Source organism: Cavia porcellus, unplaced genomic scaffold, assembly GCF_034190915.1.
Source record: "Cavia porcellus strain 051 isolate PalLab524CR breed Dunkin Hartley unplaced genomic scaffold, mCavPor4.1 scaffold_10, whole genome shotgun sequence".
NCBI classification, from domain to species: Eukaryota; Metazoa; Chordata; class Mammalia; order Rodentia; family Caviidae; genus Cavia; species Cavia porcellus.
Genome location: NW_026947493.1, coordinates 32,757,913 through 32,784,463, shown reverse-complemented (window position 1 = coordinate 32,784,463; position 26,551 = coordinate 32,757,913). Strand labels below are relative to the sequence as shown.

At 54.1% G+C, this 26,551-nt stretch overlaps 3 protein-coding genes across 6 annotated transcripts in view; 2 read left to right on the top strand and 1 right to left on the bottom strand.

The window, feature by feature from the left end:
* The window catches only part of Nisch (nischarin), a 49,180-nt gene extending 48,436 nt beyond the window's left edge, over window positions 1–744 (bottom strand). The window contains exon 1 of one of the 2 annotated variants that reach the window (XM_005008270.4): window positions 519–744. In XM_005008270.4, the coding sequence (XP_005008327.1) occupies window positions 519–617 (99 nt within the window). In that variant the 5' untranslated portion in view covers window positions 618–744. The remainder of the gene's footprint in view (window positions 1–518) is intronic. The other variant, XM_003480111.5, reaches the window with a different exon arrangement.
* Window positions 745–2,037: 1,293 nt separating this feature from the next.
* On the top strand, window positions 2,038–5,141 carry Tnnc1 (troponin C1, slow skeletal and cardiac type). Its single transcript, XM_003480112.4, has 6 exons — window positions 2,038–2,154; window positions 3,736–3,766; window positions 4,012–4,158; window positions 4,384–4,498; window positions 4,709–4,845; window positions 4,930–5,141. Exons 1-6 carry the CDS (start codon window positions 2,131–2,133, stop codon window positions 4,959–4,961), a joined length of 486 nt encoding a protein of 161 aa, XP_003480160.1. The 5' UTR covers window positions 2,038–2,130; the 3' UTR covers window positions 4,962–5,141.
* On the top strand, window positions 5,137–21,412 carry Sema3g (semaphorin 3G). 3 transcript variants are annotated; one of them, XM_013143827.2, is made up of 16 exons: window positions 5,137–5,267; window positions 12,018–12,178; window positions 12,260–12,322; window positions 12,569–12,688; window positions 12,958–13,048; window positions 13,135–13,251; window positions 13,441–13,586; window positions 13,773–13,887; window positions 13,993–14,062; window positions 14,361–14,505; window positions 14,728–14,959; window positions 15,047–15,138; window positions 15,768–15,809; window positions 16,694–16,922; window positions 17,149–17,285; window positions 18,586–21,412. In XM_013143827.2, exons 2-16 carry the CDS (start codon window positions 12,083–12,085, stop codon window positions 19,048–19,050), a joined length of 2,160 nt encoding a protein of 719 aa, XP_012999281.1. In that variant the 5' UTR covers window positions 5,137–5,267; window positions 12,018–12,082; the 3' UTR covers window positions 19,051–21,412. The 3 variants fall into 3 exon arrangements, with proteins under 3 accessions (XP_012999281.1, XP_063113278.1, XP_003480161.3); XM_063257208.1 differs by lacking the exon at window positions 5,137–5,267 and adding an exon at window positions 10,019–10,189 and having other exon boundaries at window positions 16,694–16,907; XM_003480113.5 differs by lacking the exon at window positions 5,137–5,267 and adding an exon at window positions 10,020–10,189.
* Window positions 21,413–26,551: the final 5,139 nt, after the last annotated feature.

Sequence of the window (26,551 nt, the reverse complement as noted above, 5' to 3'; positions counted from 1 at the left end):
TGCTGCCCCATCAAAGCCATGAACCTCCTAGATTCCTCCTTCATTTGTCACAGCAGATCTCCACGGTGATCCTGGGCACCTAGATCAGAATCCTGCCTCCTCTCCCACACGTCTTGTATGGGATTACTCCTTCCCGCAGCGCATCCTCCCAGCGCTCCGGTCCCAGGCCTTCCTCCTGGAACCCCTGTCATGTTCACGCAGGCTCGCGTCCCTGGCAGGCCTGGAGGATCTAGGACTCCGCCTCAATTAGACATCCCTGCAGCCCAGGCCTCCATCAGCCCCAGACCCCTTCCAACCAAATCTCCTCTTCCATCCCCCGAGACCCCGCCCCAGAGCCCTCCTCCGGACATGCGGGATTACACTCTCCCCTAACCCCTCACCCAGGGCTCGGCTTTCGGCAATGGCAGACCCCTCTACTCCAACTCCGGGCTGCCGGGCCCAGACGCCTCCCTGACCCGCCACCTGGGTCTCTGGTCTCCGGGACCCGCCCCACCTCAGGTACCGCGCCCCCAGCACACCGTATACGTGTCGACGAGCTCGGAGCCCACGACGCGCGCCTCCTTAGCGGGCTCTGCTTCCCGCTCCGGCCCGAAGCCGCGCGCCGTCGCTGCCGCCATGTTCCGGCTCCGCAGTTCCTGACTCCGACTGGCGGCAGCGGGAGGCGGGGTCAGCGTCCCACCGCCCCCCGGTCCCCGCAGACCCCCGCCCGCGCCGCCATCTTGGTCCCGCCGCCTTCTCAGTCCTCGCCCCGCCCCTCACCCGTAATTGACAGGTCCGCCGGCAGCGCGCGTGCGCAGCTCTTGTGGACCGGCTGGTACTACTGTGCTGTGTACCTGCGTGCCTCCGCCGCAAGAACTTGATCCCCTATAAACCCTCTGTCTTCTGAAAGGAAGAACTGAGGTCTCGGACTCCTTAAGCTACTTGAAGCAAGTTACTGCCTCGCCTCGTCTGTTTCCCGCTGTGGAAAAGGGGGGGCAGTAACAGTGGCGTGCCCGGCTCTGGAGTTCTTTCCCTGTGTGGAGACTTGACCAGTGCTTAACGCGCAGGTGTCTCCTGTGTCACGCCTGGTTCCTGGAGAATACCGTGGGCTAATTCAGCCTGTTCTCAGCTGCAGTCATGCAGACCGAGGCAGAGGGCAGGCTGTGTTTATGAAGGGGCGGGGGAGGCTGCATGAAATGGTGGGTAGGTGGACAAAAGGATCTGTGCTGGCCGTTCAGCCCAGGTGCGCTAGGATGACCTGCTGGAGCTCAAACCCATGAGAGGTACACTGACCCGGGACCTGGGAACTGCGGTGCTGGCTTAGGGAAACAGCCCTGGCCCAGTGGCAGCCTGAGAGGCAACCCCTAAAGGGAATGGGGAGACGACCTGGGACAAGTGGCTGGCCCTCTGCCAGCCATATTTGCTGAAAGACATGCTTGCAGCTGACTCAAGCCCAAAGTGAGTGTGGCTCTTCCTGGGGAGGTTGGAAGGGCTGGGGCATGGCTTCTCAGTACCTCTGGCTAAAGAACTCTAGACCTTGTCCAAAAGAGGGTCAGCGATTCCTGCCTCAGTCCCATATCACTGTACTCCGAACTTGGCTCCTCTTGACATGGTCTTATGCACTCAGTTTTTATTTGCATGCTCCTCACAATCACTTCAGAGAGAGGTACCCTGGGCAGGAGGTACTATGAGTCAGATTTTGGACAAATCAGTACCCTTCCTGAAGCTTCAGTGCCTTTATCCAGAAAGTGGGGGGAGGGGGGGCAATAGCACCCATTTCCTTGACTGGCTAGAAGGTTGAGGCACTATGTACAGGGGCCTGGCCTGGGACCACTACTTTGCCTCTTTGTGCCAAGGCTAATGTTTTTACCCATTCAAGAAACTTTTCCTGAGACTTCTCAGTGGGGTGACCAAGACAAAGGGTGAGAGACCTGGTCCTTGCAGCTCTCATTGCTCTCTGCCCTGGGCAGAGGATACAGGGACTCAGGCCAGCCAGGGATCTCCCCAATAGGGTAGGGGGTGGAGGCGGGTGGAGGCTACTGCTCGAAGCCCAGTGGTGGGCTGGGCTGGGAATGCAGGAGGCAGGGCTATTTAAGCTGAGTCCTGAAGGCTGGCTGGCAACCCCAGCAGTCTGTCCTGTGAGCCGCTGCCATGGATGACATCTACAAGGCTGCAGTAAGGGAAGGGTCTGGGAAGGATTCGGGTGGGTGGGCAAACTGGCAGATTACTCGGTTCAGAATGGGGGGATCAAGGTCACCCAGAGAAGTGATGGGGCCCCAAGAAAGCTCAGCATACCTTCAGCACAGACCCTCAAGGGGATGGTGGAGCTGGCATTTATTTGAAGGTGCAGGAGGGAGGGGAGTGTGAGGGTATGGGAGGGGCTTTCACAAGAAATGGAAGGGAACTCTTAGTGTTCTGTCTTCCCTGTGTTTCTGAGTGTCTTCAGTCTGTTACTGTCTTTCACCCACCTCTTCTACATTCCTCTCTCTCTTTTCTGGGTCTTTTTGTCTTTCTCAATCTCTTCCTGCCTCTGTTTCTGCTGAGTTCTGTGTCCCTGCTGCTGTCTCCCTATCCCCACCCCCTATATCTACCCCTCACATTCTGTTTCTTGTTGCCCCATTTTTGTTTGTTTTGTCTTTTTCATTTTTATCAGTACCAGGGATCGAACTTGTTGCCCCATCTTGATCTGTCACCTCCTCCAGCTCCTTAGATAGCTGAAGATGCTTTAGTGGGCAGGAAGAGGACCTGAATCCTGGGCTAAGAAAAGGGGCTTTGAAATTTGAGGCCAGGAAGAACAGGGCTTGGAAGAGTCAGGGAAGAAGGGAACTGAGAATGGAGGCTGTGGCTCCCATGGGATCTGACAGGCTCCATACCCAGTGCTTAGGGAGGGGCAGTGAGGGGAGGGGGAGGGAAGGGTAAGGGAGTAAGGGCTGGAGAGTGGTCACCCCAAGGCTCTGCAGCTTGCTAGGGTCATTAAAGGACTACAGATCCTATTCTGTCAGGGAGGAGGCAATCTTCCCCGACCCTGGAGGCAAGGACATCCTGACCCAGATGGCTATTCCCAGAAGAACCCCCTTCACCCCCAGAAAATGGCCCCACTCCTGGGGAGGGAAGAGTTATAGCTGGCTCCGTGGTGTCCCTGCCTGTCTTGTAGGAGCCCATGGATCTGGGAGGGGAACAGCACTCCGCCTAGTGCCCATACAAGGTCCGCCTAGTGCCCATACAAGGTCCGGTGGGGCTGGGGACTAATTTTGGCTCCCGAGGCAGCACCAGAAGGCCAGGGGGCCAGATAAGGCTGCCCCACCCCCTGCATGCCAGAGTCCCCAGAACAATCACCAGGTTTAACTTTGTCCCCTGTTAAAAATAGCCCAGTGGCCATCCAGGTCAGGTTACAGTGGGTGGCTTTGCTCACACCCACATTGGTTTTATTGTCCAACCTGAGGGACAGCTGTCCCTCAACTATGCAGCTTAGGTTTCATTAGGGTAGCTGAAAGGGCATGGAATGGTCACTGAGTATTGTCATTCAGGGTCACCTTGATTCTGGGATGAGGGATGCCCACCTGTCACCCTGACCCTGAGCCCAGCCTCTCTGAGGCAGGCTGTGTTACCTCAGGTCTTTGGGACAGGAAGGGAAGATGAAGGCCACTGCTCTATGGCCTAGGACCTGCTTTAGTCTTCCTGCCTGTGGAGTGACTTGGTTTCCTCTGTGGCAGCTAAAGCCTGAATCTGAGTCCTGAGACCCCTTTTTCTCTCTAGGTAGAGCAGCTGACAGAAGAGCAAAAAAATGGTGAGTACCTCCTGTCTCACATGTGGGGGGACAGTGAGCCAGGCTGGGGGAGCATGGGGACCTCTTGCTAAGAGTGAACACCATACTGGAAGCCACCCAGCTGGGGGTCCTTCTCACTGTGACCTCAGAGAGGTCTCAGAGGGAGCCAGGCAGGTTGGCAAATGGCACCAGAGACCTGGCTTTCCAGGGTCCTAGCTGCTGAGCCCTGGCTGCTTTGTCCCCTCAATGCCCGCCATTGGACACAGAATTCAAGGCAGCCTTTGACATCTTTGTGCTGGGTGCTGAGGATGGCTGCATCAGCACCAAGGAGCTGGGCAAAGTGATGAGGATGCTGGGCCAGAACCCCACACCCGAGGAGCTGCAGGAAATGATTGACGAAGTGGATGAGGATGGTGAGCACCCCACACCCCCCAACTTCCAGAAACAGCTTGGTTTTGGGACTCAGATCCTTTCTCTGTTTAGCCAGAAGCTTTTTCACCTCTCTGGGCCTCTGACATCTCAGTTATAAAATAGGTACAATGCCCGCAGTGCCTCACAGAGTTGGTGTGACAGTGTGGGAAGGACAGGGTTTGTAGGGCAGGTGCTGGCCTTAAAACAGCTACCTTGCCAATCCCTAGGCAGCGGCACAGTGGACTTTGATGAGTTTCTGGTCATGATGGTTCGGTGCATGAAGGACGACAGCAAAGGGAAGTCTGAGGAGGAGCTGTCAGACCTCTTTCGCATGTTTGACAAGTGAGCAGACGCTGCGATTCTGACCTCAACTCAAGCAGGCCAGGGAAGGAGAGTAGCCCCAGATCCAAGCCTGGGAATGTTCCAGCTTCAGTCTCCCATTCTGCATGCTTGTCTCCGGTGCCCCTTTCCCCACCTGCTGACCTGTGGGCTGCCTCTTCTGCTTCTCCCCATGCCGTTCTGGGCTCTGAGGCTCCCTTGCCCTCTCTTTAGGAATGCTGATGGCTACATCGACTTGGAGGAGCTGAAGATGATGCTGCAGGCTACGGGTGAGACCATCACAGAGGATGATATCGAGGAGCTTATGAAGGACGGAGACAAGAATAATGATGGCCGCATCGACTATGATGGTGAGTGGGTGACTGGGCCCAGTTTCCTGCTGTTCACACCCTGGGTGGCCTACCACTTACCCACACCTGCCTGTCTCTCTGCAGAGTTCCTGGAGTTCATGAAGGGTGTGGAGTAGACACTGGCCTTTTCCCAGAGCTGCCCAAGCCCAAGCTTCCATTCCAGCCAGGCCCAGGGATGGGCACAGGGGCTAGGGTTCCCAGGGTCTGAGCATGGATGTGTCCTTGATCCATGATCCTCTCTGATTCCTTCTCTTGCCCTTGTCCTGGGATGTATAAATAAAACCTTGCTCCCGGGAGTCCTGGTGTCTGACTCTGATGTTCCCTGGCCTGGCTCTGCCCGGAGTCTCTCCTGCCTGACAATCCCATCCCAGCAGGCTGCCGGCAGAACTGTGCTCTGACTGCTGCCCACCTACCTTCTGCAGGTTAGACCCCAGATGCCCTGCACCATGCCCTGCTGACTGCCTTTCCCAGGTGCTGACCCCAGCCCTATCTGCAGCAGTCAGCTTCTGCAGCTCCAGAATCTGCATGTGGAGATTTAACAAGCATGTGGAGCATTGCCTTGGTCAGCTAGTTTGGTAGCCTTGAGGATCCCTCTGCTGGGAGGGCTGAGTTAGCTGCATGGGGCTTGCTTGCCCCTTGACACATCCACCTGGAGCTCTCAGCTCCGGCTGAGGTAAAGCTGTACCTTGTGGGGACTGCTGGATCTAACCTGTCTACCCACTCAGGAATGTTGACTTTCAGACCCTGAGAGGCATGTGGTTGCTCAGTATCCCATCACCCATTTGCAGGTACAGAGTCTAGGTCACCTGACTCCCAGGCCACGGCCATGTCTGTGGGGCTGGCCTCAGCGATCCAACTTCCCTCTCTGACAGGGAATAGGGGCCTAAGCCGTGGTGGCTTCCAGCTTAGTAGGAACATCCAGGCCAGAGCAGCAGTCGGAGGTTGTAAGGAAGTGGAGGTGTCAGGAGTGGCACTTGTAGGAAGGACAGCTGCCATTGGCACCCAGGCTTAACCAGAATGTCATCAGCTGTCCTGGCTCCACCCAGCCAGCCCGCAGCCTCTGCACCTGTGTCCCAGCCTTGGCATTCTCCAGACAGGCCTCGCATTCCAGAGACAGTCTTGGCATTCTAGGGATGCCTCTGGCAGGAGCTGCCTGGTCCCTGGAGAGATCTGGGAGGAGTGGAGAAGGATCCCCTCAGGCCTGCCCTCAGAAGCTGGAGAACTCAGGGAACTATACAGACACCCAGAAAGACCCCGGAAGGATGATGCTTCGGAGATAAAGAAGGGCCACAGTGAACAGCCCGGCCTACCAGCATACCATCCAGAGGTTACTGAGCATGTGCCAACTGACCCTGGATTCTGGGACAAATAAGAGCATGGCCTGGTCCTGAAGTTCTGGAATTTCTAGTCAATTGAGGATGCAGCAGGAGAAGAATGTGCAGGGCTAGAATGACATGGTGGGCCTATGGGAAAGAGTGGTCCAGAAAGGCTTCCTGGAGGAGGTGACACTGAGCAAGGCCTAAAGAACCACAGGGAACCAGTCGTAGGAAAGACTGAGAAGGCCTCAGAAGCAGGAAGGCAGTGCTGGGCTGGCAGCCAAGCTCCAACAGCCTCCGGGAGGAACCTGGTGGCTGGGTTCAGCTTGTGTGAGGGCTGAGCAGCTCATGGGGCTGCAGAAGGGGGAACAGGTTGTAGGGGAGGCATGATTTGTTGTGTTTCCTTAGGATTGGGTCCAGGCAAGGCTTTTTTCTTTCTTTTTTTTTCTTGTCCTCCAGTCCTGAAGATTGAACCCAGTGCCTTTAGCCCTTTTTGAAACAGGATTTCCCTAACTTGCTAAATTGTCTAGGCTGGACTTGAAATTGGGATCTTCTTGTCTCAGCCTCAGAGAGTGTTGGGATTATAGGTGTGCAACCCCACAACTGGCTCTAGTCAGGCATTTTTGATGGGTTGATCACAAGACAGATGGAGAGTTTTTGTCCGTATTAAAGTAGAGATGCGTTTGATATGGTACAGTGGGAAGGTAAAGCCAGGTCAGAGGTAAGGGAGGGTGCAGAGTAAGAGCTGTGAATGTCGGCGTCATCAGTGTGGAAGCCTTTCCTGGCTTTGGCACAAATGAGGACCTTGGGAAGATTCTGTAGAGAGGTGGCAGAGGGCTGGGTGCTGGGCACTCCTTATGGGCAGCTGGGAAGGACATGTAGCTAGTGGAGTGAGAGGGAGATGCTGGCTGAAAGAGAGTACTGGGCTATGGGAGGGAAGAACCAAGGCATGAGTGTCAGCTGCTGGCCCTGGGGTTTGGGGAACAGAGGTCCTCAGGCCCTGAGCGCCTGGATAGGAGGGTTTCAGTGGAGCGTGAGGCATGAACCAAGTCCAGGAGGCACAATGAGTGTGGACAGTGCCCCAGGACAGAGAGGCCCGCGGGGGGGGGGGCTGCTGATGTGAACGAGCCCATGAGGCAGCACAGGGGATGATACTTGTGCAGGGCAGAGCTGCCCAGGTATGCAGCTGTGTGCCTGCAGCAGGCCACGTCAGGGCCTCCTCATTGTGCTGGGCCCTGGATCTGAGCTGGAAAGGGGTGCTTGAGGCAGGGGAGCAGGCAGACAGGTCACACTGGCACTAGAGGAACTGAGGTGCAGATGGTGGTATCCAAGAGAAGGGATGTTCTAAAGGGCTGTGCGGAAGATCACATCCCTTTTGATGGCTACTTGAAGGGCAGTTGCTGATGTAGGGGGAAGCTGAGGTCATTGGTGATGAGCAGGACAAGGACTCAGGAGGCCAAGCCAGCTGAGGTGGCACTGAGGCATGTGGGATGTTCATGAGATGGGTGAGGGGGAGGGACGTCCCTCTGCAGTGGAAGGAGGAGGATGTCGGGGTCTCCCCAGAGCCACAGCCTGTCCAGTAACATGGTGCCATAAAAAGCCACGTGTTCCACGTTGAGAAAAGGTGGCCCCAACCACCTCCTGGATGTCCCTTCGGAGGGGCTCAAGTCCTGGGAGAGAGGGGAGAGGTGGTCCCAGCTGTGGTGGGAGCTCCAGGGGATGCATCAGAGAATTTGGGTGAGGTAGGAGCTGTGTGGGGTGGGTGGCTGGAGCACCCATTCTTTCAGGTATGCCCATTCCAGAATTCTGCCAGGTATGCTGGGCTGCTACCCTCTACCACCCATTGAGGCACCTGCTTCATGAACATGCACACATCATACACACACAGTGGCCCGTGGCTCACAAGTTCCAATCTGCTCGTGGTCTGTTATCTCCTGTATGCACACCTAGCTCTGTCTATTTTGCTGGGCCTCCTCTTCACTTCTGAGCTGTGTATCCTTGGCCTGGACAATGCTTTCTCTGTGAAGCTCCTCTTGATGGCTCCATTGTAGTTGCCTGGTTACTGCCTAACTCCTGAAGAACCCAAGGTTTTTGGGAGGTAGTACTCCTACCCGGCTGGGAGCCGGTGGCTTTGTAATCTGGCAGTTCCATCTCTGTCCACTAGGTGACACCCAATACTTGTGGCTGGGTCCACTGATCCAGGAATTTAGCCCCACCTGGTAGCCAGCAGGGATCCCATTGCCCCTCTAGACTGGGAAATGAAATCCGGAGAACAGAAGCACTTGACCAACGCCATGCAAATCAACAGAGTTTGAGGTCCCAGCCCCTGAGGAGTGAGCTGGCCCTCATACCCTGCTCCAGGAAGCTCCAGCCCTTCCTGCAGCTTCAACAGGGCCTTGGCTGGGCAGAGACCTCCAGGGTGGGCTGGCAGGCTGAGGAGTGCTTGGGCTTCCTGCCCACAGATGGTGACCACATGATGGCAGAAGGACTACTTGGCCCAGTCTCCAGCTAGATGGTGGCCTCCAGCCTGGGCTCTGTACCAAAACGTCTCCTGGGGAAATAGAGGGGGGGGGGAACCTTTGAGGTCCCAACATAGCATCACCCCTTAGCAGCCTTGCATAAGCACTGCTCACAGTTTATAAGTCCTGTTATACCCGAGCTGGCTGGTCCCTGACCCTGGGAGACAATCGATCTGGGGTCTGGGCCAAGGCCTGTGCAGCCAGAGGCAGGGCCAGGCTGAGTCCAGCCTGAGTCTCTGAGCAGCTCAAGTTGCATACGTGCTGGGGGGAGGGTGGGAATGGGACAAGGAGACAAGTTTGTGTACCCCTGGTCCATGGGCAATCTGCTTCCTTCCAGGGCTGAGTGGGGAGAGTAGGTGGGTCCCAGGAGCCCCAGAAACAAAGAGGGCCCCAGGAAGGGGCGGGGCTGAGTTGTCCTGCCCTCAGCCTGCTGTGTAATATGGGCTAGGTCCTTCCTTCCCTTAGCACCCTCATGTTTCCTGACCACCATTTGAGAGCCAGAGCCATTCTCTCTGTGATGCCCAACCTGAGGGAGTTTTTAGACCCTGGGAGCTGCAACTTCAGCTCCTGTGTGAAATTTTCTTTGTGCCCAAACCTCAGAATCTGGGTCTAGGGGTGGTGGTGGAATGGAGGTAAGTGGGGGGCGGGGGCAGAAGTTGCTCTCAGACAGAGAAAGATTCATCCCCTTTGTCTCATCTCCCCCAACCCTATTCCATCTCCGTCCCCTGCCCAATCAGAGTAGGGCAACAGGATCACCGCGTGTGTGGCCCATGGGGCTCTGGAAAGAGCACACTGCCAGGATCTGTACCCTGGGTTGCTGAAGAACTGGGGTTTCCCTGTCCCTTGCCCTGAAATAAGCCCAGTGAACAGAGATGGAGCCTGGAAGATGTAAGGAGGGGCTATGGAGCTGGGGAGCCTGGTAATCCCTTGCAGGCTGGGCCATAATACCCCGGACTGGGGCACAGGGTTAGTTTGTGGGGGGGGGGTCTCTGCTTATGGGTACTGGAGAGGCAGAGAGCAAAGAGGAACCCAGCTGAACCCCAACCAGCCTTTCAAACTCTGACCCCTGATCTCTGGCCTGTTGTTTGTGCTATCTTCTCTGTCACTTTGCTGGAGCCTGGGGACCTGTGTGTGTGGACGTCTCTCTGTGAAAGCTGTCCATACTTCAGCTGGGAAAGTCTCCTCACAGGCGTACCGGTCAGTCTGGCTCAAAAGCATCAGCCAGCTGAGGCAAAGGGGAGAGGCAGGTGGATGAGGGTTCTTCCCGCCTCCCTTCCTCCTCCCCGCCTCCCGCCCAGGGCTGGGTGGAGCTGATGCCTTATAAGTGGCTGGCCTGGTGGCAACCGAGCAAACTACAGCCAGCAGCAGCACCAGAGGGCAGTTCCTTCCTCAGCATGGCCCCCTTGGCCTGGGCCGTCTGCTGCCTCGTGGGGGCCCTCCTGCTCCGAGAGGGCAGCCCCAGCCCCGTCCCCAGTGCCAGTGTGCCCCGCCTGCGGCTCTCCTACCGAGGTACTTGGCCTGAGCTGTCCTTTCCTTGTGCATGTTGAATGAGTGCCCCAGGCTCTAGGTCCTCCCAGCCAGCCCTGGAAGGGGACACCCAGCCTCGCCCCAACCCTTGGCAAAGGCTTCCACGATGGTGCTGGGGATGACTTAGGGAGGGCTGGGGAGGCAGGGAGGTCCTGGGAGCCACTGCCAGGGCAGGGCTATCCTGAGGGGAGAGAGACACGTGGAGCCTGAGAGACGCGGGCAGACTGGCAGGAGAGAGGGGACAGAAGGAGAAGGTCGGAGGGTCTGGGTGGACAGCAGGGACAGAACAGCAGCCCATCCCACAGGGAAGGGAGGAACCTCCCCCACCTTTTGCAGCTCACTCCCCAAATTGGTTTTCTTATCTCTCTCCACTGGGACCCCAGAGAGCAATTCTTCCTTTGCCACCTGCTGGGGGTGGGGGTTAGGGGGGCCTCCTCTGTCCTCACCCTGCTGTGGTGCTGCCGAGGGCTCAGCCTCCTCTACAGGTCCCCAAGACACAGGCTTGTGGCAGATTTCTCTTGGGGAAAGCAGTGGTAATCACCTTCCCCTAGGAACCCAGGACAGAGACCCGAGACACAGGCATGCTGTGAAGCTCTGAGGGGATGTGCTGCTCCACCCCAGAGGGGGTTAGGGGAACAGCCGTGAAGCTGTGGTTTAGGGGTGGTCAGACTACTAGAAAAAGCCCTGGAGTTGGTTGTGGTGGCACACTCCTGCCATCCCAGTATTCTGGGAGGATGAAGCAGGAGGACTGCAAATTAGAGGCCAGCCTGGGCAACTTAGTGACTGAATAAGATCCCGTTTCAAAAATAAAAAATAGGGGCTAGGGATTTAGCTCAGTGGCATAAGTGCCTACCTGGCAATTCAAGGTCATGAGTTCAATCCCCGGCACCCAAAAAATAAATAAAATAAAAATAATAAAAAAAAAGAAATAATAGAAGATGTCACCTCAGTTCAAGCCCTAGTATCACACACACACACACACCCCAATAGGAAAAGTTCCCCAGAGTATAGACAAATCGTGAAGGGCTTCCTGGAAGAGGCTATTGATGAGTTTGGGTATGAAGTGAGGTCAGGGCTGAGGTGCTCCTTTAGGGAAAGGCATCCTTTGGTGAGCCTACCCAGCCTATGGGTAGCCTATAGCTTTCTCTTGCCCTGTCCCACTGACAGTCCTTCTGTCACATCACCTCTGCCTTGGCTGTCAAACCCTAAGACCTATTTCAGGATCCTATATCCTGGGACTCCTGTTTTCAGACAGTTCCCCTCCCAGCACTGGAGCCCAAATAGGCAGCATCCACACCCCTGAGTTGCAGACTGGAACTCTGCCCAGCCAGGCCTGGCTTACCCCATGCTTATATTCTCGCCAGGTGTCCCCATGCTGGGGATGCACTCCTGCCTGTCCGTCCACCTCTGCCACAGTCAGCCTTGCTTGCTTCTGGGACCCACCTGCCCTTCCTCTAGGTCCCCTAGCCTTCTGCCCAGCTTGCTGCTGCAAGTTCTGTCAGTAGGGCCATCTTTCCTGGACTGGGCAGGGCCCAGATGGAACAGGGGGCCAAAGGATGGAGAAGTAGAAGGCAGGTGGCTGGGTCGTGGGACTGGGTGGAGGCTCAGCACCTCCTGTCCCATCTGCCCCCAGGAACCATGTGCCCATTGCCTTCCAGCAGCCCTATGGATGGAATGTTTTCCAGCATGTGTGTGTGTGTGTGTGTGTGTGTGTGTGTGTGTGTGTGTGTAAATGCACAGCCAGCAGTGCGCCACTTCCACCCCTGGGCTGGGGAAGTAGGCTGATCCACCACCCTCTCCTGTTTCCTAGACCTTCTGTCTGCCAATCGCTCTTCGATCTTTCTGGGCCCCCGAGGTTCCCTGGACCTCCAGGCCATGTACCTGGATGAGTATCGGGACCGCCTCTTTCTGGGGGGCCGCAATGCTCTCTACTCTCTGCGGCTGGACCAGGCATGGCCTGACCCTCGGGAGGTGAGCTGGACAGATGGGGAAAAGTGGGGAAATGAGGGTGGGAGGTTAGAGGAATACCTGGATCACTAGGCTGTGTTATAGGTCCTGTGGCCACCGCAGCCAGGACAGAGGGAGGAATGCATTCGAAAGGGAAGAGATCCTTTGGTGAGTGTTATGGGGGGGTCTGTTCCCCACCAGCCAGCCCTAGGCTCTGACCCCATGGGCATCTGCAGCTGCTCCCTCATATCTACGGGGGGCCTTTGGAGCAAGGTCTGAGGGATTCTGAAGTTGGTGAAAAATGTCACTTCTACCCACTTCCTGAGCTTATCAGCCAGGCAGGGCTGAGACTTGGGGTGGGGAGATGGAAGGTTTCCCTCGGCCCCAGGCTCCACGCACCTGCCTCTCTGCTAGATGGAGTGTGCCAACTTTGTACGGGTGCTGCAACCCCACAACCGGACTCACCTGCTGGCATGTGGCACTGGGGCCTTCCAGCCCATCTGTGCCCTCATCGCCGTTGGGCATCGTGGGGAGGTGAGCCTGGGCCAGCCCCACAAAGGACTGAGAAGCTGCGACATTTCCTCCCTGCCACCAAGATGGTTCCTTTTGAGCTCGGGGCGGGGGGGAGGGGGGGCAGCACAGATCTGAAAGGCGCCTTTGTGCTGGGTGCTGACCCCAACAAAGGGGCCTGGAATGAGGGCACCTTCTGTGCACCCCCACTGTCCAGCCACACGCGAGCAAGGACTGCTGCCTGGGTGGGAGCTAGAGCTGCTTCCCCAGGTGATGCCTCCCCTTTCCCCCAGCATGTGCTCCACCTGGAGCCCGGCAGTGTGCAAAGTGGACGGGGACGGTGCCCGCACGAGCCCAGCCGTCCCTTCGCCAGTACCTTTGTAGGTGGGTGATGCAGGCCAGAGTGAGCACAGGGAGGGTAGGAAGGGCAGCCTGGCCTACTCTGCTGACTCTGCCCCTCCCAACTCCAGGTGGGGAGCTGTACACGGGCCTCACTGCTGACTTCTTGGGGCGTGAGGCTATGATCTTCCGAAGTGGGGCTTCCCGACCAGCTCTGCGTTCAGACTCTGATCAAAGTGTCCTGCATGGTGAGGCAAGGCTGGCTGCAGTCTGCTCTTGGCAAGAGAGGAGGTGCTGAGCGGGGAATGGAGGCCTCCGTACTTCCTGGGGCTTCTGCTCCAGTGGGGTGCCCCTGCGGCTTTCTCTCCTTTACGGATTCAGGGCCTTATCTTCCTCTGTGAGCCCCTCTCTCCAGCAGCACCCTGTCATTCTCCCAGACCCTAGGTTTGTGATGGCCACACGGATCCCTGACAACCCTGACCAGGACAATGACAAAGTGTACTTCTTTTTCTCGGAAACTGTCCCATCACCTGATGGTGGCCCAGGCCATGTCACTGTCAGCCGTGTGGGCCGCGTCTGTGTGGTAAGAGCTGTGAAGGGGTGGTGAGGTTCCAGACCCCTGTTGCAGCCCCTTTCCCCAGACCTGCACCCCCCAGGGAAACTGAGGCTTCAAAGCTGGCATTCATGTTTCCCCACAATGGCCAAGGGTGGAGTAGAAGGAGGTGGGGACCGTCGTGTGGAGCCATGCTGACTCTGGCTCCCACCATAGAATGATGCTGGTGGCCAGCGGGTGCTGGTGAACAAATGGAGCACCTTCCTCAAGGCCAGGCTGGTCTGCTCTGTGCCTGGCCCTGGAGGTGCCGAGACCCACTTTGACCAGCTGGGTAAGGGCACGGCTGGGCAGGCCTGTGTGCTGGGAGTGGGAGGATGCAGACCTGGTGAAGGAACATCTTGGCAGCGAGTGATCCTGTGTCCCTTCTGTGTCCCAGAGGATGTGTTCTTGCTGTGGCCCAAGGCAGGAAAGAATGTTGAAGTGTACGCGCTGTTCAGCACTGTCAGGTGGGTGCATACGGCCTCCTTGTACCCCACCATCTTGGGCACCCTCTCTGCACTTCTGGTCCCTCTGTTGAGCCTCTGCCTTCTATCCCATTCTTGCTGTGGGTCCTTTTCTTTGTCCCTGACTTGGTGGTTCCATGACTGTATTCTCTGACTGCCTCTCTTTACCTTTGCCTCAGTGTCTTTGCTTTTCAGTCTCTGTCTGCAGCACGTACTGTCACCTGTGTTCCACTGTGAATGAATGCAGTCTGTTCCCCTTCTGTGACAAGAGCCCTGGCCTGACTGTTCCTGTCCTGGGCAGTGCTGTGTTCCAGGGCTTCGCCGTCTGTGTATACCACATGGTGGACATCTGGGAGGTCTTCAATGGGCCCTTTGCCCACCGAGATGGTCCTCAGCACCAGTGGGGACCCTATGGGGGCAAGGTACCCTTCCCCCGCCCTGGTGTGGTGAGTATCTGCTTGGCAAGGGAAGGCTGAGCAGATGCCAGGAGGGACTCCTTGGGAAGGCCAGGTCCACATGCAGCCCTGTGGCAGGAATGGCTGGGGCTCTGGTGGGCTGGGTGGGATGGTGCATGTTGGGAGATGGGAGAAGTTCCTGGTGGGAGCAGAAACTGTGGGGGGCATGCCATCTCAGGGTTCTTCAGGTGCTCTCTTTGCTACTGCCTACAGTGCCCCAGCAAAATGACCGCGAAGCCAGGACGACCTTTTGGCAGCACCAAGGACTACCCAGATGAGGTGCTGCGGTTTGTCAGGGCTCACCCCCTCATGTTCCAGCCTGTACGGCCTCGGCGTGGCCGGCCTGTCCTCATCAACACTAACCTGGCCCAGATGCCGCGGCAGATCGTGGTAGACCGCGTGGAGGCAGAAGATGGGACCTATGATGTCATTTTCCTGGGGACTGGTAGGAGGGCTGAAAGCAGGTGGCCAGGCTAGGGAGGTGTGTGGGCTCCCTCTACCTCTTCTGCTGACCTCTCCACTGCTGCTCCAGACTCAGGCTCTGTGCTCAAGGTCATGGCTCTCCAGGCTGCAGGCTCAGCTGAGCCTGAAGAGTTACTTCTGGAGGAGCTCCAGGTGTTCAAGGTGAGTGGGCTGATGGAAGGGAATCCTGTCTCTGGGGTTGAGGCTGGAGAGAGAGAAGCCCGGGTAAGCCTGGGGAGGGCTGAAAGTGCTGGTGCATATGCTGCTATCGAGGTCTTACCGATGCTTCAGGAGGAGTGAGAGGCCTAGAGCCAGCCTGTGGGCTGAGAGTGGCTCCCAGGGAGAGATGACCAAAAGGAGCACCTTGACAAAGTCCTGCAGGGCTTAAGTCACAGTGAGGAGGTGGCTGAGATCCCCAGGTCCCCAAGGGTTCTGTTAGCCCCTCTGTAGATTCAGGCAGTGGGCCATGCATATTTGGGGGATGTTGGCTCTGCTGGACATGAGATGATGATTTGGGACAGCACCCCCTTTCTGGGGAACACAACTGTGGGAGGGGACATGAGTTCTGTGCTTTGTGCTAAGCCTCCCACTAAGAAGCCAGCCAGAAAGAGGGGGCTCTTTTTGTAACCTGATGTTTAAGAAAGACCATTTTGCCTTAGTGACAAAAACGTGGGCTGGACAGGATAGGAAATAGGTGACCCCCACCCAGGCCGGGAAGGAGACCGAAAGCAATGATGCAGGGGGGACTCTTACCCCACCCCACACATCCTAAGAGCCTACCTCTTCCCCAGGTGCCAACGCCCATCACTGAGATGGAGATCTCTGTCAAAAGGGTAAGGGTGGCTGCCCCCTCTCCAATGTCTCCATCTTCTTGCCCCACCTGCAGCCCCTTGAGCACTGCTATAGTGTGCTGGAGAACTGTGTGGGCAGCCTGGTGAGGTCTTGCAACAAGGGCCTAACCGGCTGAGAGCTAGGATTCACATTGTGTGAAACAGTGGGCAGTGTGAGCATGCTGAGTAAGCAAGATAAGGACAGAGCTGCAGAGTTTAGTTCTTTTCTTTTTTTTAGAGAAAACAAAACAAAATGTAGAAATAATACAGAATTTCAAAAAAAGTAAGAAATCACTAGTTGATAACTTACATATTATTATCTTAGAAGTAGTTGCTCAAGTCACAAAATCAAAGCATAAAAAGTAGACAATCAAACAATGACAGTACGAACCATTCTGTTTGATGAACTAACCAAAACCAAGTCTAGTTCTTGAGGGAGGTAAGATGTGCTTGGAAACTAAAATCCAGATTTTAGGTCAAACAAGAGAGCCACTTTTAGAAGTCTGCTGTGTGCCATTTTGCAACTTGCAAATATCGTACCTGTTCCTGATGGTAAATTCCAACTTTCTCACACATCTCGGATTGCTTAAAGTAACATATATCTCTAGAGTTAGAGGTCAGTCCAGTAGGCTAGTAGGGCAGAGGGCAAAGGCCATCAGCAGGGAGGCCTGGAAACGTGTCTTAGACAGAAGATCCTGGACCACCCTAGCCCATCCACATCCTACCACAGGATCTGCTATAGGTGGGCGATGAACATCTTTGTGAATAAACCCAGGAAACTCTGGAAGGCTTCTTGGACATGGCAGAGTCCCAGGAAACCCGTGGGTCTGAGCACCTAACTGCTCCTCAGTAAAGGCCAGGATCCCAATGCTTGTGTTCCTCCCCAGCAAATGCTGTATGTGGGTTCTCTGCTGGGTGTGGCCCAGATGCGGCTGCACCAGTGTGAGGCCTATGGCAGTGCCTGTGCCGAGTGCTGTCTGGCTCGGGACCCTTACTGTGCCTGGGATGGTGTCTCCTGCACCCGATACCGCCCCAGCCTGGGCAAGCGCCGGTTCCGTCGGCAGGACATCCGGCATGGCAACCCTGCTGTACAGTGCCTGGGTGAGAGGCAGGATGGTGAGTGGGTCTCTGCTTATCCTGTGGCCTGGGCACCCTCCCTGTGAAGCACTGCCTCAGACTGATCCTGTGTAACGTTTTAGCTGCGCACCTACGATCAGTACATGTTCAGGGTCCCGGGATGCAGTGTGGGCTCGGGGATGGACAGATACGTAGGTCCTCATCCTACTAGTGAGCTATGGGAGTCAATAATTCCCATGTTGATCCAATCTGGGCCTCTCTGCAGAGGAGACTCCAGGATTGGTGGCCAACACGGTCTATGGCACGGAGCACAACAGCACCTTCCTGGAGTGCCTGCCCAAATCTCCCCGGGCTGTCGTGCGCTGGTTCTTGCAGAGGTCAGAGGATGAGGGGCCTGACCAGGTAAGGGAGGATCCTACCTCCAACCCTCACCTCCTACCCCGAACCTCAAGCCCTCAACCTGAGGAAGGGCTCTGAGGAAAGATAAATCTGCTAAAATCAGTCTAAGAAAGTTGGGTATAAGGTTCCTGGAGTGCCTAGGAAGAGGTGTCTCTATTTCTGTCTCTGGGTATGTTACAGTTGACTGGGACTTTCCCAGTTTAAGAAGTGGTAACAGAGATGGAAGAGAGTCCAGAAGTCCCTCATGCTTACACTTGTGGTCACCTTGGAAGGGTCTCTTCCCCAGGGCTTCTTGGTCCTTTTTTGTCCCAGGCCTGAGTCTCTGATTGCTGGATCTTGTCCCACCTCCATACTTCTCTCAGCTCTGTAATTTCTTCTTGGAGAGCAGCTATTTGCCCAGGCCCTGTCCTCCCATCCAGAAGAATCTGACATCCCTCCCCCATCCTCTCATCCCCCAGATGGCTTCAGTCTGGGACTTGAGGCTGGGTATGGGCTCGACAGGGTGAAGAACCATTCTCCCACAGGGAAGCAGAGCGGGAAGGGGAGGGGGTGTTGATTACAGGAGGGGCTCCCCAGCAGCTTGGGAACTTGGGAAGGCCAGCCTTGGGCCAGCTGTTGGGCTGGGCACTAAGGAGACTCCCAGGGATAGAAGTGAGTAACAACATGAAATTGCGCAACGCTAACAGCCCAAGCAATCTCCTTCAACACACAGGCAAACTAAAGCTCAGACAGGGTTCAGAGACACAGACTGGGTCCGATCCACCCTCCCTCCTCCACTGAAGTGGGCACTTACCAACCTGAGATGGGACTGTAGGCCATACCCTGGAGAAGACAGGGAATCCATCTGGTCATGGATGTGTAAAAGCCTGCAGATACCTTGTGACCCCTCTGCTTCCTAGAAATGTGTGCTGGGCTCTCTGAAGCCAAGATTTGCTCGTCAGGGTTCTAACCAGGGGCACATTAGTCATTTAAAAAATTTTTTGGGGAGGGACCAGAAATCAAACTCAGGACCTTGTGCTTGCCAGGCAGGTGTTGTGCCATTGAGCTGAATCCCTTGCCCCTTAGTCATTTAAATTTTTGAGATGCATTTGCAGCCCCTTTCCCAGGTTATGGAAGGTGAAGTCCTGCCTGTAGTTAGCTCACTGTTGGGGTCTGGGCGCCCTGGGAAGGGGAGAAAGGCAAGGGAAAGTACCCAAGCACTGAGTCCTGAAGATAGCAAGTTTGGAAAAGTAGGGGCGAAGGAGCTGATTGGCAGAGGTCCTGTCCCTCCTCGCATCCCCTGTGCCTTCTGCCCACTTATCAGGTGAAGACTGATGAGCGAGTCTTGCAAACAGAGCAGGGGCTGCTGTTCCGCAGACTCAGCCGCCTCGATGCTGGAACCTACACCTGCACGACACTGGAGCACGGCTTCTCCCAGACTGTGCTCCGCCTGGCTCTGGAGGTGATTGGGGCTGCACAGCTGGATCGTCTGTTCCCGGGAAAGCCGAGACTGGAGGAACGCCCAGCCCAGAGAGGCCTGACCTCTGCCCTCCCCAAGGGGTGGTATAAAGACGTCCTGCAGCTCACTGGCTTTGCCCATCTGCCGCAGGTGGATGAGTACTGTGAGCGTGTATGGTGCAGAGGCATTGGGGAGCGTTCAGGCTCTTTCCAAAGCCAGGGGAAACAGGCCAAGGGCAAAAATTGGGCAGGGCTGGTGCTGGGCAAGAAGGTAAAGAGTCGGGGCCAGGCTGAGCGCAATCGGACACCTCGGGAGGTGGAGGCCACATAGAGGAGGGCCATGGAGAGGGGGGTGGTCCGGATGGGCTGGGAAACCCAGCAGTAACCTCCAGTATCTCTCACCCCTCCATCTATGGCAGAGGGAACCAGGTTGCCTGATTGCCTCTTAGGGACTCACAGGAAAGACTGGTGGCCCAAGTGAAGGGCCCTATGCCTGAGGCCTGTTTCCTGCCCCTCTTTGTGTTCTCAGTCTCAGACTGAAGCTGGTACACTCAGGCCCCTGGCAGCCCCGAGGGAGCTGCCATTTGTTCTCAGAGTTGGCCTGGCTTCCGGAGCGCATTTCTAGTGGTGCCCAAGGCAAGAGGGTAGGGTGGTTCTTTTCCAGCCTGCAGAACAATGGGCATTCTAAGTAACCCTCAGAGTGGGTATGTGAGTAGCTCAAAGGAAGTGTCTGGGCAAGGGGACTCAGGCAATCTGAGGAATGTCAAAGTAGCCTCTTAAGGTAGAACCTATTAAGAAAAGAGTTAGGGAGGTGCTGAGAAAGTAGCGCAGTGGTACCCTGCCCGTCCCCATCATGCCGTGATGTGTTGGTGGGTCCCTGCCGCAGCCTAATACAGCTTCAGCATCTCAGCATTGCAGAAGGGGCTGCTGGTTATCTGGGAGTGGCCAGGGCCTCCGATCTTACTTTATAAACCAGAGAGAGGCGTCTCACGGCCTAAGCCACCTTCCTCAGGCCACAAACTGTCAGGCCAGGTTTGTTGGGATGCCCATACCTCCTGACGGATTCACCCCCAACCCCCTTGCCATTAGGTTCCCATGCTGAGGAGGAGGGAGAGGAATAGCATGTAGGGCAGTGATGTGGAACCTTTCAGAGCTTTCAATGATAACAACAGCCCGCTACAGCACCCATGCCATAGGCTCACCACCACTGATCTAGGAAATATCAGCCCTTGTCTTTGTGACGGGGAGATGGGGAGAAGGGAGCTGGAGAAGTTAGGAGTGGGAGGAGAGGGCTATCTTTCCAGGGCTACGCAGGCACGCCAGACTTGGGAGGGTAGGAATGTGGAGACTCTGCGAGCTGCAGCTGATGATCAATACTGGAATCAGGACTTTTTCCAGGACCACAGAGAATTGAGAAGCTGTGGACACGGAGGGAGGGTGAAAGGCCCTCAGAATGGACTAAAAATCTAGAAGCAAATGTGTTCAAGAACTTAAGATGATATTATTTAATTCAGGGGCTATTAGGAAAGCCAGATGTTCCCCAGAGTCTGTATTTCCTGCTAAACAAGGCATGGATAGTGTATTTTGAAGTCTTGCTTGCCTGCCTTCCTTCGTTCCTTTTCTGGTGCTGGAGAAGGAACCCAGGGCCTTGTGCATGCTAAACAAGCATTCAACCTCTGATCTTCACCCTCAGCCCCCCCACTTTCTTTTTTTAAGGGGGGAAATGTAGAGAAAAACATGCTGGTTTGTGGTAACAAGGCTCACATGAGAAGGTCTCTTTTTGTCAACAACAGTTTCTCAGGCTAGGAAGCACAGGGCAGGAGGAGGACAACTAAATTAAAATGTGTTTCCAGTCTGTACATGAACAAGTTAGTGACCCACAAAACTGATTGGGCAAGAGCTCAAGAGTGCCTCCTTTAAAAAAACCAAAATAAAGAAAGGGATAGGGATCAAATGTGGGTTTCCTGTCCCACTGAGACTCCGACTCCCATCCTGACACTGCCAGTGTGCTGGCATCTGAAACAGTGTCTGCTTCTCCCCTTTACTGGGAGGCAAGTGAACTGATGCACTGAAATGAACTATCCACAACTGGAGGCTTCTCCCTCCTGGAAGTGCTGTCTATTGGGATATTAGCTGGTGAACGCAGAAGAAATGAACAGGAAGGGGGTGTGTGACTGGAGGAAGGAAGGGAAGGGGAGACAGGGCTGATTCGAGAGGTGGAGGACAAAGTACAGAACCCCAGAAAAGGGTGTTGGAGCTGTAGCCTGCTCGGCCCCTCTACCCTGGGAAATCTAGAAAAACACAACTGAGGCCTTGGTGACCTTTGAGCAGAGCACAGGCTTGACAGGCTTCAGGCCGAGTCGTTTGGGGAGATGACCCTGGAGACAGAGAGAAGGAGCACAAGATCCTGAAGGACACACACCTGCTCTTGGAAAAATATGGACAACTTCTATTAACTGCTGTGCTTCTCACGGTACTGTGTGTCCTTAACTTGGAAATGTTCTCTATGTGTGACTTTTATGTTTGTGTTTATATGTCAAGATGGGCCTTGTGATTTCTCTGTCTTCAGAGTATACTTCTTGTAATTGCTATTGCTATTTTTTATTGTGATAACTGTCCTTGAGCTCTGGCAACTACAAGGAAAGGAAGTTAATATTTATATCACATAATTATATCATTATTGTATCTTTGTATTTCTGGACTAAATTGACTGTTTCCATGATCTGGAAAGGGAGTGCCCACCTTGTTTCTTCTGGGAGGGGTGTCACACTGGATGGTACTTTCCATCAGGGAGGGAAATGGGTATGGGGGGGGGAGTCAGAGGGCTTTGGCTATGAAGCTGAGATTGCTCATTAAAATAGAAAAACCCTGTCCTGAGGGCTTGTAAAGCTGACCTTTTTGGAACTTCAAGAGGATCTTGAAGAAGGAAAAAAAAAAGCCCTGGCAGAGGGCAGCTAGCCACATAAGCAGCTGTGTTCCTTTTCACAACACTTGACATTTGTAATAGAGACACTTAGCCTGGTGCAGTCTGCATCCCAAGCCACATACCAATGTATATTAAGGCCGCCGACTTCATATCTGGGCTGTGCTGTGCTGTGGGGGCTGCGTATTCTGGAGAGGAGAGGAGAGGCAGCCTTAAGAATCTGACCTATTCGGCATGCTGCTGCTTTCTTTGACAATGCCTCCTGCTCAAGGAGCAGGCTCCACAGAGCTAAAGGGAGATGGAGACGCCATAGACGAGAGGGACAGATACCACTTGCCTCCAGGGAGGCTGCCCTGGGCCTCTTGCTCCGATGGGCATCTTCATCCACACTGCAGCCTACGGGACTTAATAGTTCTGTCACTGGTCCCATCTTATAGCCTGGCTCTGGAGCTGGACATCTGCTTTTGTATCCTACCTTCTTCATAGACATCTAGGCCTGATAAAACCTAGAGCCCTGTTGGCTTTACTCCGAGCCATTGTCGCCTCTCACTGAGATGTCATCAGAACACCTACTGGGCACTGATCTGGCAGAGTATGCAAATATGGCCCCCAAGACCCCCTTTTCCCTAGGGCAGTCCAGTGCCTCTGTTTCCAGTTGTCATTGTCTTACCATGCTCTAAAAACCCCTCCAGCCCAGATGTCTCCGTGGCCCCCCACCCCTCTCACTTCCCTTCTTGACTATTTCCTGCTCCAGCAGTCTCCCCCGCTATCTTCCTCTCACAGCTTTTCCCCATAAGTCTCACACTTCCCCTGGTTTCTGGGCCTGGGTTTCATGGGCCTTGGTTCCAAAACAGGTTTAGAGCTGGAAAGGGTTTAGAGTTTAAAAGACAATTTGAATGTTTTCAAAATGGAATGTATGAAATGGTAATCCCTGGAGATCCATCACACTCTCATGGTTTCTGTATCAAATTAGAGAATTTTTGTCCACTTGGCCCCCACAGAGCTGTCTGTGGCCTGCTTGCCTGCCCTATGAAGGTCCTGAGAAGTCCTGTGATGGTCTCTCTCATCTATAAGACTGCTGTGTGCTCTGTGAGTCTCCAAAAACATTTAGTTCTCTCCTTTTTTCCATGGAGAAGCTAGCACCTTGTATTTCTAATGTTTTGAATGGTACTTTGGAAAAATGCTGTCTAGAGTCTCTTTCTTCACACGTGAAGTTCCTTTGTTAATCTCTGCCTCCTAAGCCTGTAAACTCTGGATTCTGCAGCCTCCCATGTGCTCACATCTTGGTTTCCTATGGCCTTCACCAGTGTAGATCCTGCTACCCCAGGGCCTGGACTGCCAACCCACCAGTCTGCTGACATGTGGCCCTAGACACTGCCTGGCCTCTGGCTCCCGTCCTCTTACATCCAGCTTGCCTGCTCAACCTCCTCTTTGGTCCCTCTTGTGTTTGGCATGGTCCTTTATGGGAGCTAGGAAACATCCCAAGCTAGTGGCTGTCCTGCAGTCCAAAAGGGGGATTTCTCCAGAAGGGTAAGGGAAGAAAACTGCCTTTATACTTCCTCAAATGGCTTTTCTGCTTCTTTCATTTAGCTAGGCTTGGGTTAAGTCACTGCATTCACTGGGGGGAGTGGGCATATAGCAGCCTCCAGGAGCCTGGCCTGTCTCCAGTCAAGCTGTTCTCTTTACCCAGCAGAGGTACTGGCTGTGGCTCCAGCCAGCTGGGCTCCAGAGGACCAGCTCCCATGCCTCTGCCAGCCCAGCAAATGGAGACTTCTCTGGCCACCACATCTTTTTAGGACTAGTTGCTCAGAAATAGTCCAATTTCTGGGTTAAAAACCCAACCTGACTTCATCCCAGTCCTGAGCTGCAGAGGATTCCATAAGGAGAAAGTTCAACACAGACAAAGAACAAATTCCTAGGGTTGTGTCAGATTATAAACTTGGAGAGAAACTCCAAGTAGGCAGGGCTAGATTTGGACACAGTGTTGGATAAGGGGCTTAGGTCTGTTGGGCCTCCACCCTGGTTTCTCTTCCGGACTTACCCACACCCTACGCATACGGGAGATGAGGAAGGCAGTTGTGGCCCCGTGCCCACTTTCCACTGCCCAGCCCCCACTCATCTTTGCCATGCAAGGACCCTGTTTCTTAGAGGCTACATCCTAGTGAGGCCTTTCACTTTCTCTTGGCTTCTTAGTTGAACCTTTGAAAAAGTTTTTCTACTCTGGGATAGGAACTACTACAAAGGGTGCAGGGTGGCCTTGTAATAGACGCTGGACTATCATCCCCTTGTCAGGCCTTCTGCAATCAGGTAAGAGCTTGCATTCACAGATTTTGCTGATGTGAAGATTCAGGTGACCAATCTTTCCTCCAGGGAAGAAGATGCCCAGAGTGTACCCTAATCCACCAAAGGTGCCTGTTTCATTGCTCTGAGTATCCCACTGGGAGGAGAAGGGCAGCTAGGCAGACAGCTATGGGATGATAGGATCCCTGAATCAACAGTGGCCTGGAACAGATTCCTGGAACATACTGTGGACATGTGCTGCCCATGTTGGCCGGTTGGGAGGGCAAGGTAGGCTTTCCTCTCACAGATAAAGGTATGTAAGAATGATGTCTCAGACTAGCAGCTTGCTTTATGGACATGATCTCACCCAGTCACTCCACACCACCTCCGCCTGGCTGCCCCAGTTGATAAGAATCTGGTGCTATTTCCTGTAGTCCAAGGGTCTCAGACAATGGTGTGACCGGCTGGCCCCACTGGAAAGGACATTGTTTAGGGAAGAAAAAACACCCAGCACAAAGCCAGGGCAGGACTTGTCTAAATGTAAGTTTCTGTTTACAAATCCATGATTTCCAACAGTGGAACACAATGGGGAATTGTTTTGGTGAGTCTAGTGTCTCCTCCAGTATGGTTCTGTCTGGCTTTGATGCCCTAGCTACTCTGAGAAGGATGATCATGGATCCTGCAGATGCCTTCCTGTTTATCAGGGATGTGTTCAGGACAGGGTCAAGAAATCAGTTACACCAAAGACAAAGGGGGAAGGTTCCCAGGTCTCACGCCTTTTGTCTGGGCCTCATGCTGACTCACTGCTTAGAGACCCAGGATTAGGGGAGCTTGCAAGGGGAAAGTAAGGGCACTTTTTTTTTTTTAGTAAGGGCACTTTTTGTGTGTGTATGTGTGTGTGTGCACGTGAGTGTGTGAAAAGTCACCAACTCCAATTGCCATGTTACTTTTTGGGAAAAATGTACAAAGCTTGAGCCTTTTGCAAATCATTGTATCCCTTTTGGATGGGATTCCCTCTTTTAGTCACTAGGTATATTCTTCACATCTGGGGACCCTCGTGGTGCTGGGTTGCACTTCCAAGCAGCCTAGGAGCTCACAGGGCCCTAACACTGTACACCAGGGACAATGGCCAATAGAAGAGCTATTTGTCTTAGAAATCTCCCCTGGAACCTGGGGTCAGTGTGTGTGTTGTGCACATTATAGGAGGGCTCTAAGAGAAACAGAACTATATTGTATGCCTCCTTTAGTTCTGGCAGTCACTAGTTTTGGTGGGGGTGCAGGTGACGCTAAGAGAGCCCTTTGGGGTCTGGGGAAAGTATTAGGGCAGTCTTATTGGAAGATTTGACCTGTGATGGAATGGCATTAGTAGATTTGATCCTCATCTCTAAACCCAAAAGAAATGTACCTCATGAATAAACTCAACTGAATGTGTTTAGAACAGGTGAGGAGCAATAAGCGCTACACAATCCCAGAACAGAAGTAAAGTTTTCACAGGTCATTCTCACCCTTCCAGACCTAAGGGTTTACAAGCCTCTTTGCCGACTTGCTAACAGTGCCCTCTAGTGTTTGGTATTGGAACAACAGGCTAGTGAGTACAGAGTTTCAACGCATCTGTTGGATGAGCAGCTGTCAAACTGTCTTTGAATATGGTAAATTCTGGGTCGGGCAACAATGAGAGGAAGAAAGAATGGCAAGACAGATAGGTCCTTCCCTGTAAGGGACTTCAATCTAGCAGGGAAGACAAACCTACAATGGTATGATTGCCAGAGAATGACTCAGACTAGCCAGAATAAGCAGAGACCAGGGAGTGCCAGAGATGAAGTGGCCATTATGCAGGGTTCCACAGGCAAGGGAGGAAGTGAGCATTCTTCAGGCCAAGAATGCCAGGCCAAGGGCCTGGTATTTCAGGGGATTCAGGGCAGAATGCCCACAGGGGGGGTGCTGTGGGAGGTACAGCTGTGCAAGGCCCCAGAAGGCCACGGGTGCCAATCTCAGCAAGGCCATCCTGAGAAAAGGGTTAGTGCATTTTGTGGCCCATAGGAAAAGGTGGATGTGTCGGCGAAATGGACACAGGAAACCACACAGAATGAGTACTTTTGCAGCAGTCCCATAAGGCACAAGAGTCTAAGATGGGTGCTGTCAGGAGGAAGGAGAGGGAGGCACATGGCCACGCTGACAAGAAAGAGGGGGACTGAGCAGAGAAGAAAGCAGAAGGGAGCTCTGAGGCTCTGGCTTTAGTGTATTGTTCCATCAAAGGTAAAAATTTAGAGGAAGGGAAGCAGCTGCTCTGGGAAATTTTTATTTAACATTTATTTCTATCTTGCCCAAGTGAGCTATTCTGGGTCCTAAGCTATGAAATATTCATCTTAATAGACACATCCATTATGAAAACAGGTGTTTAAAACACATAAGATGAGCTTGGGGCCAGAAAATGAGGAAGTGCTAAAAAATAACCCCACAAAATTACAGGAATGTGTGAGAAAGAAAGAGGATCACACAGCTAGAACAATCTGAACAACAAAGTAAACATTTTGATATATTTGGTGTTGAACTGAAACTCAAAGTGTTACATATATGCCATATGTATGTGGTGTGTTCTATACATGTGATAAACATTCGTGTGTATTAT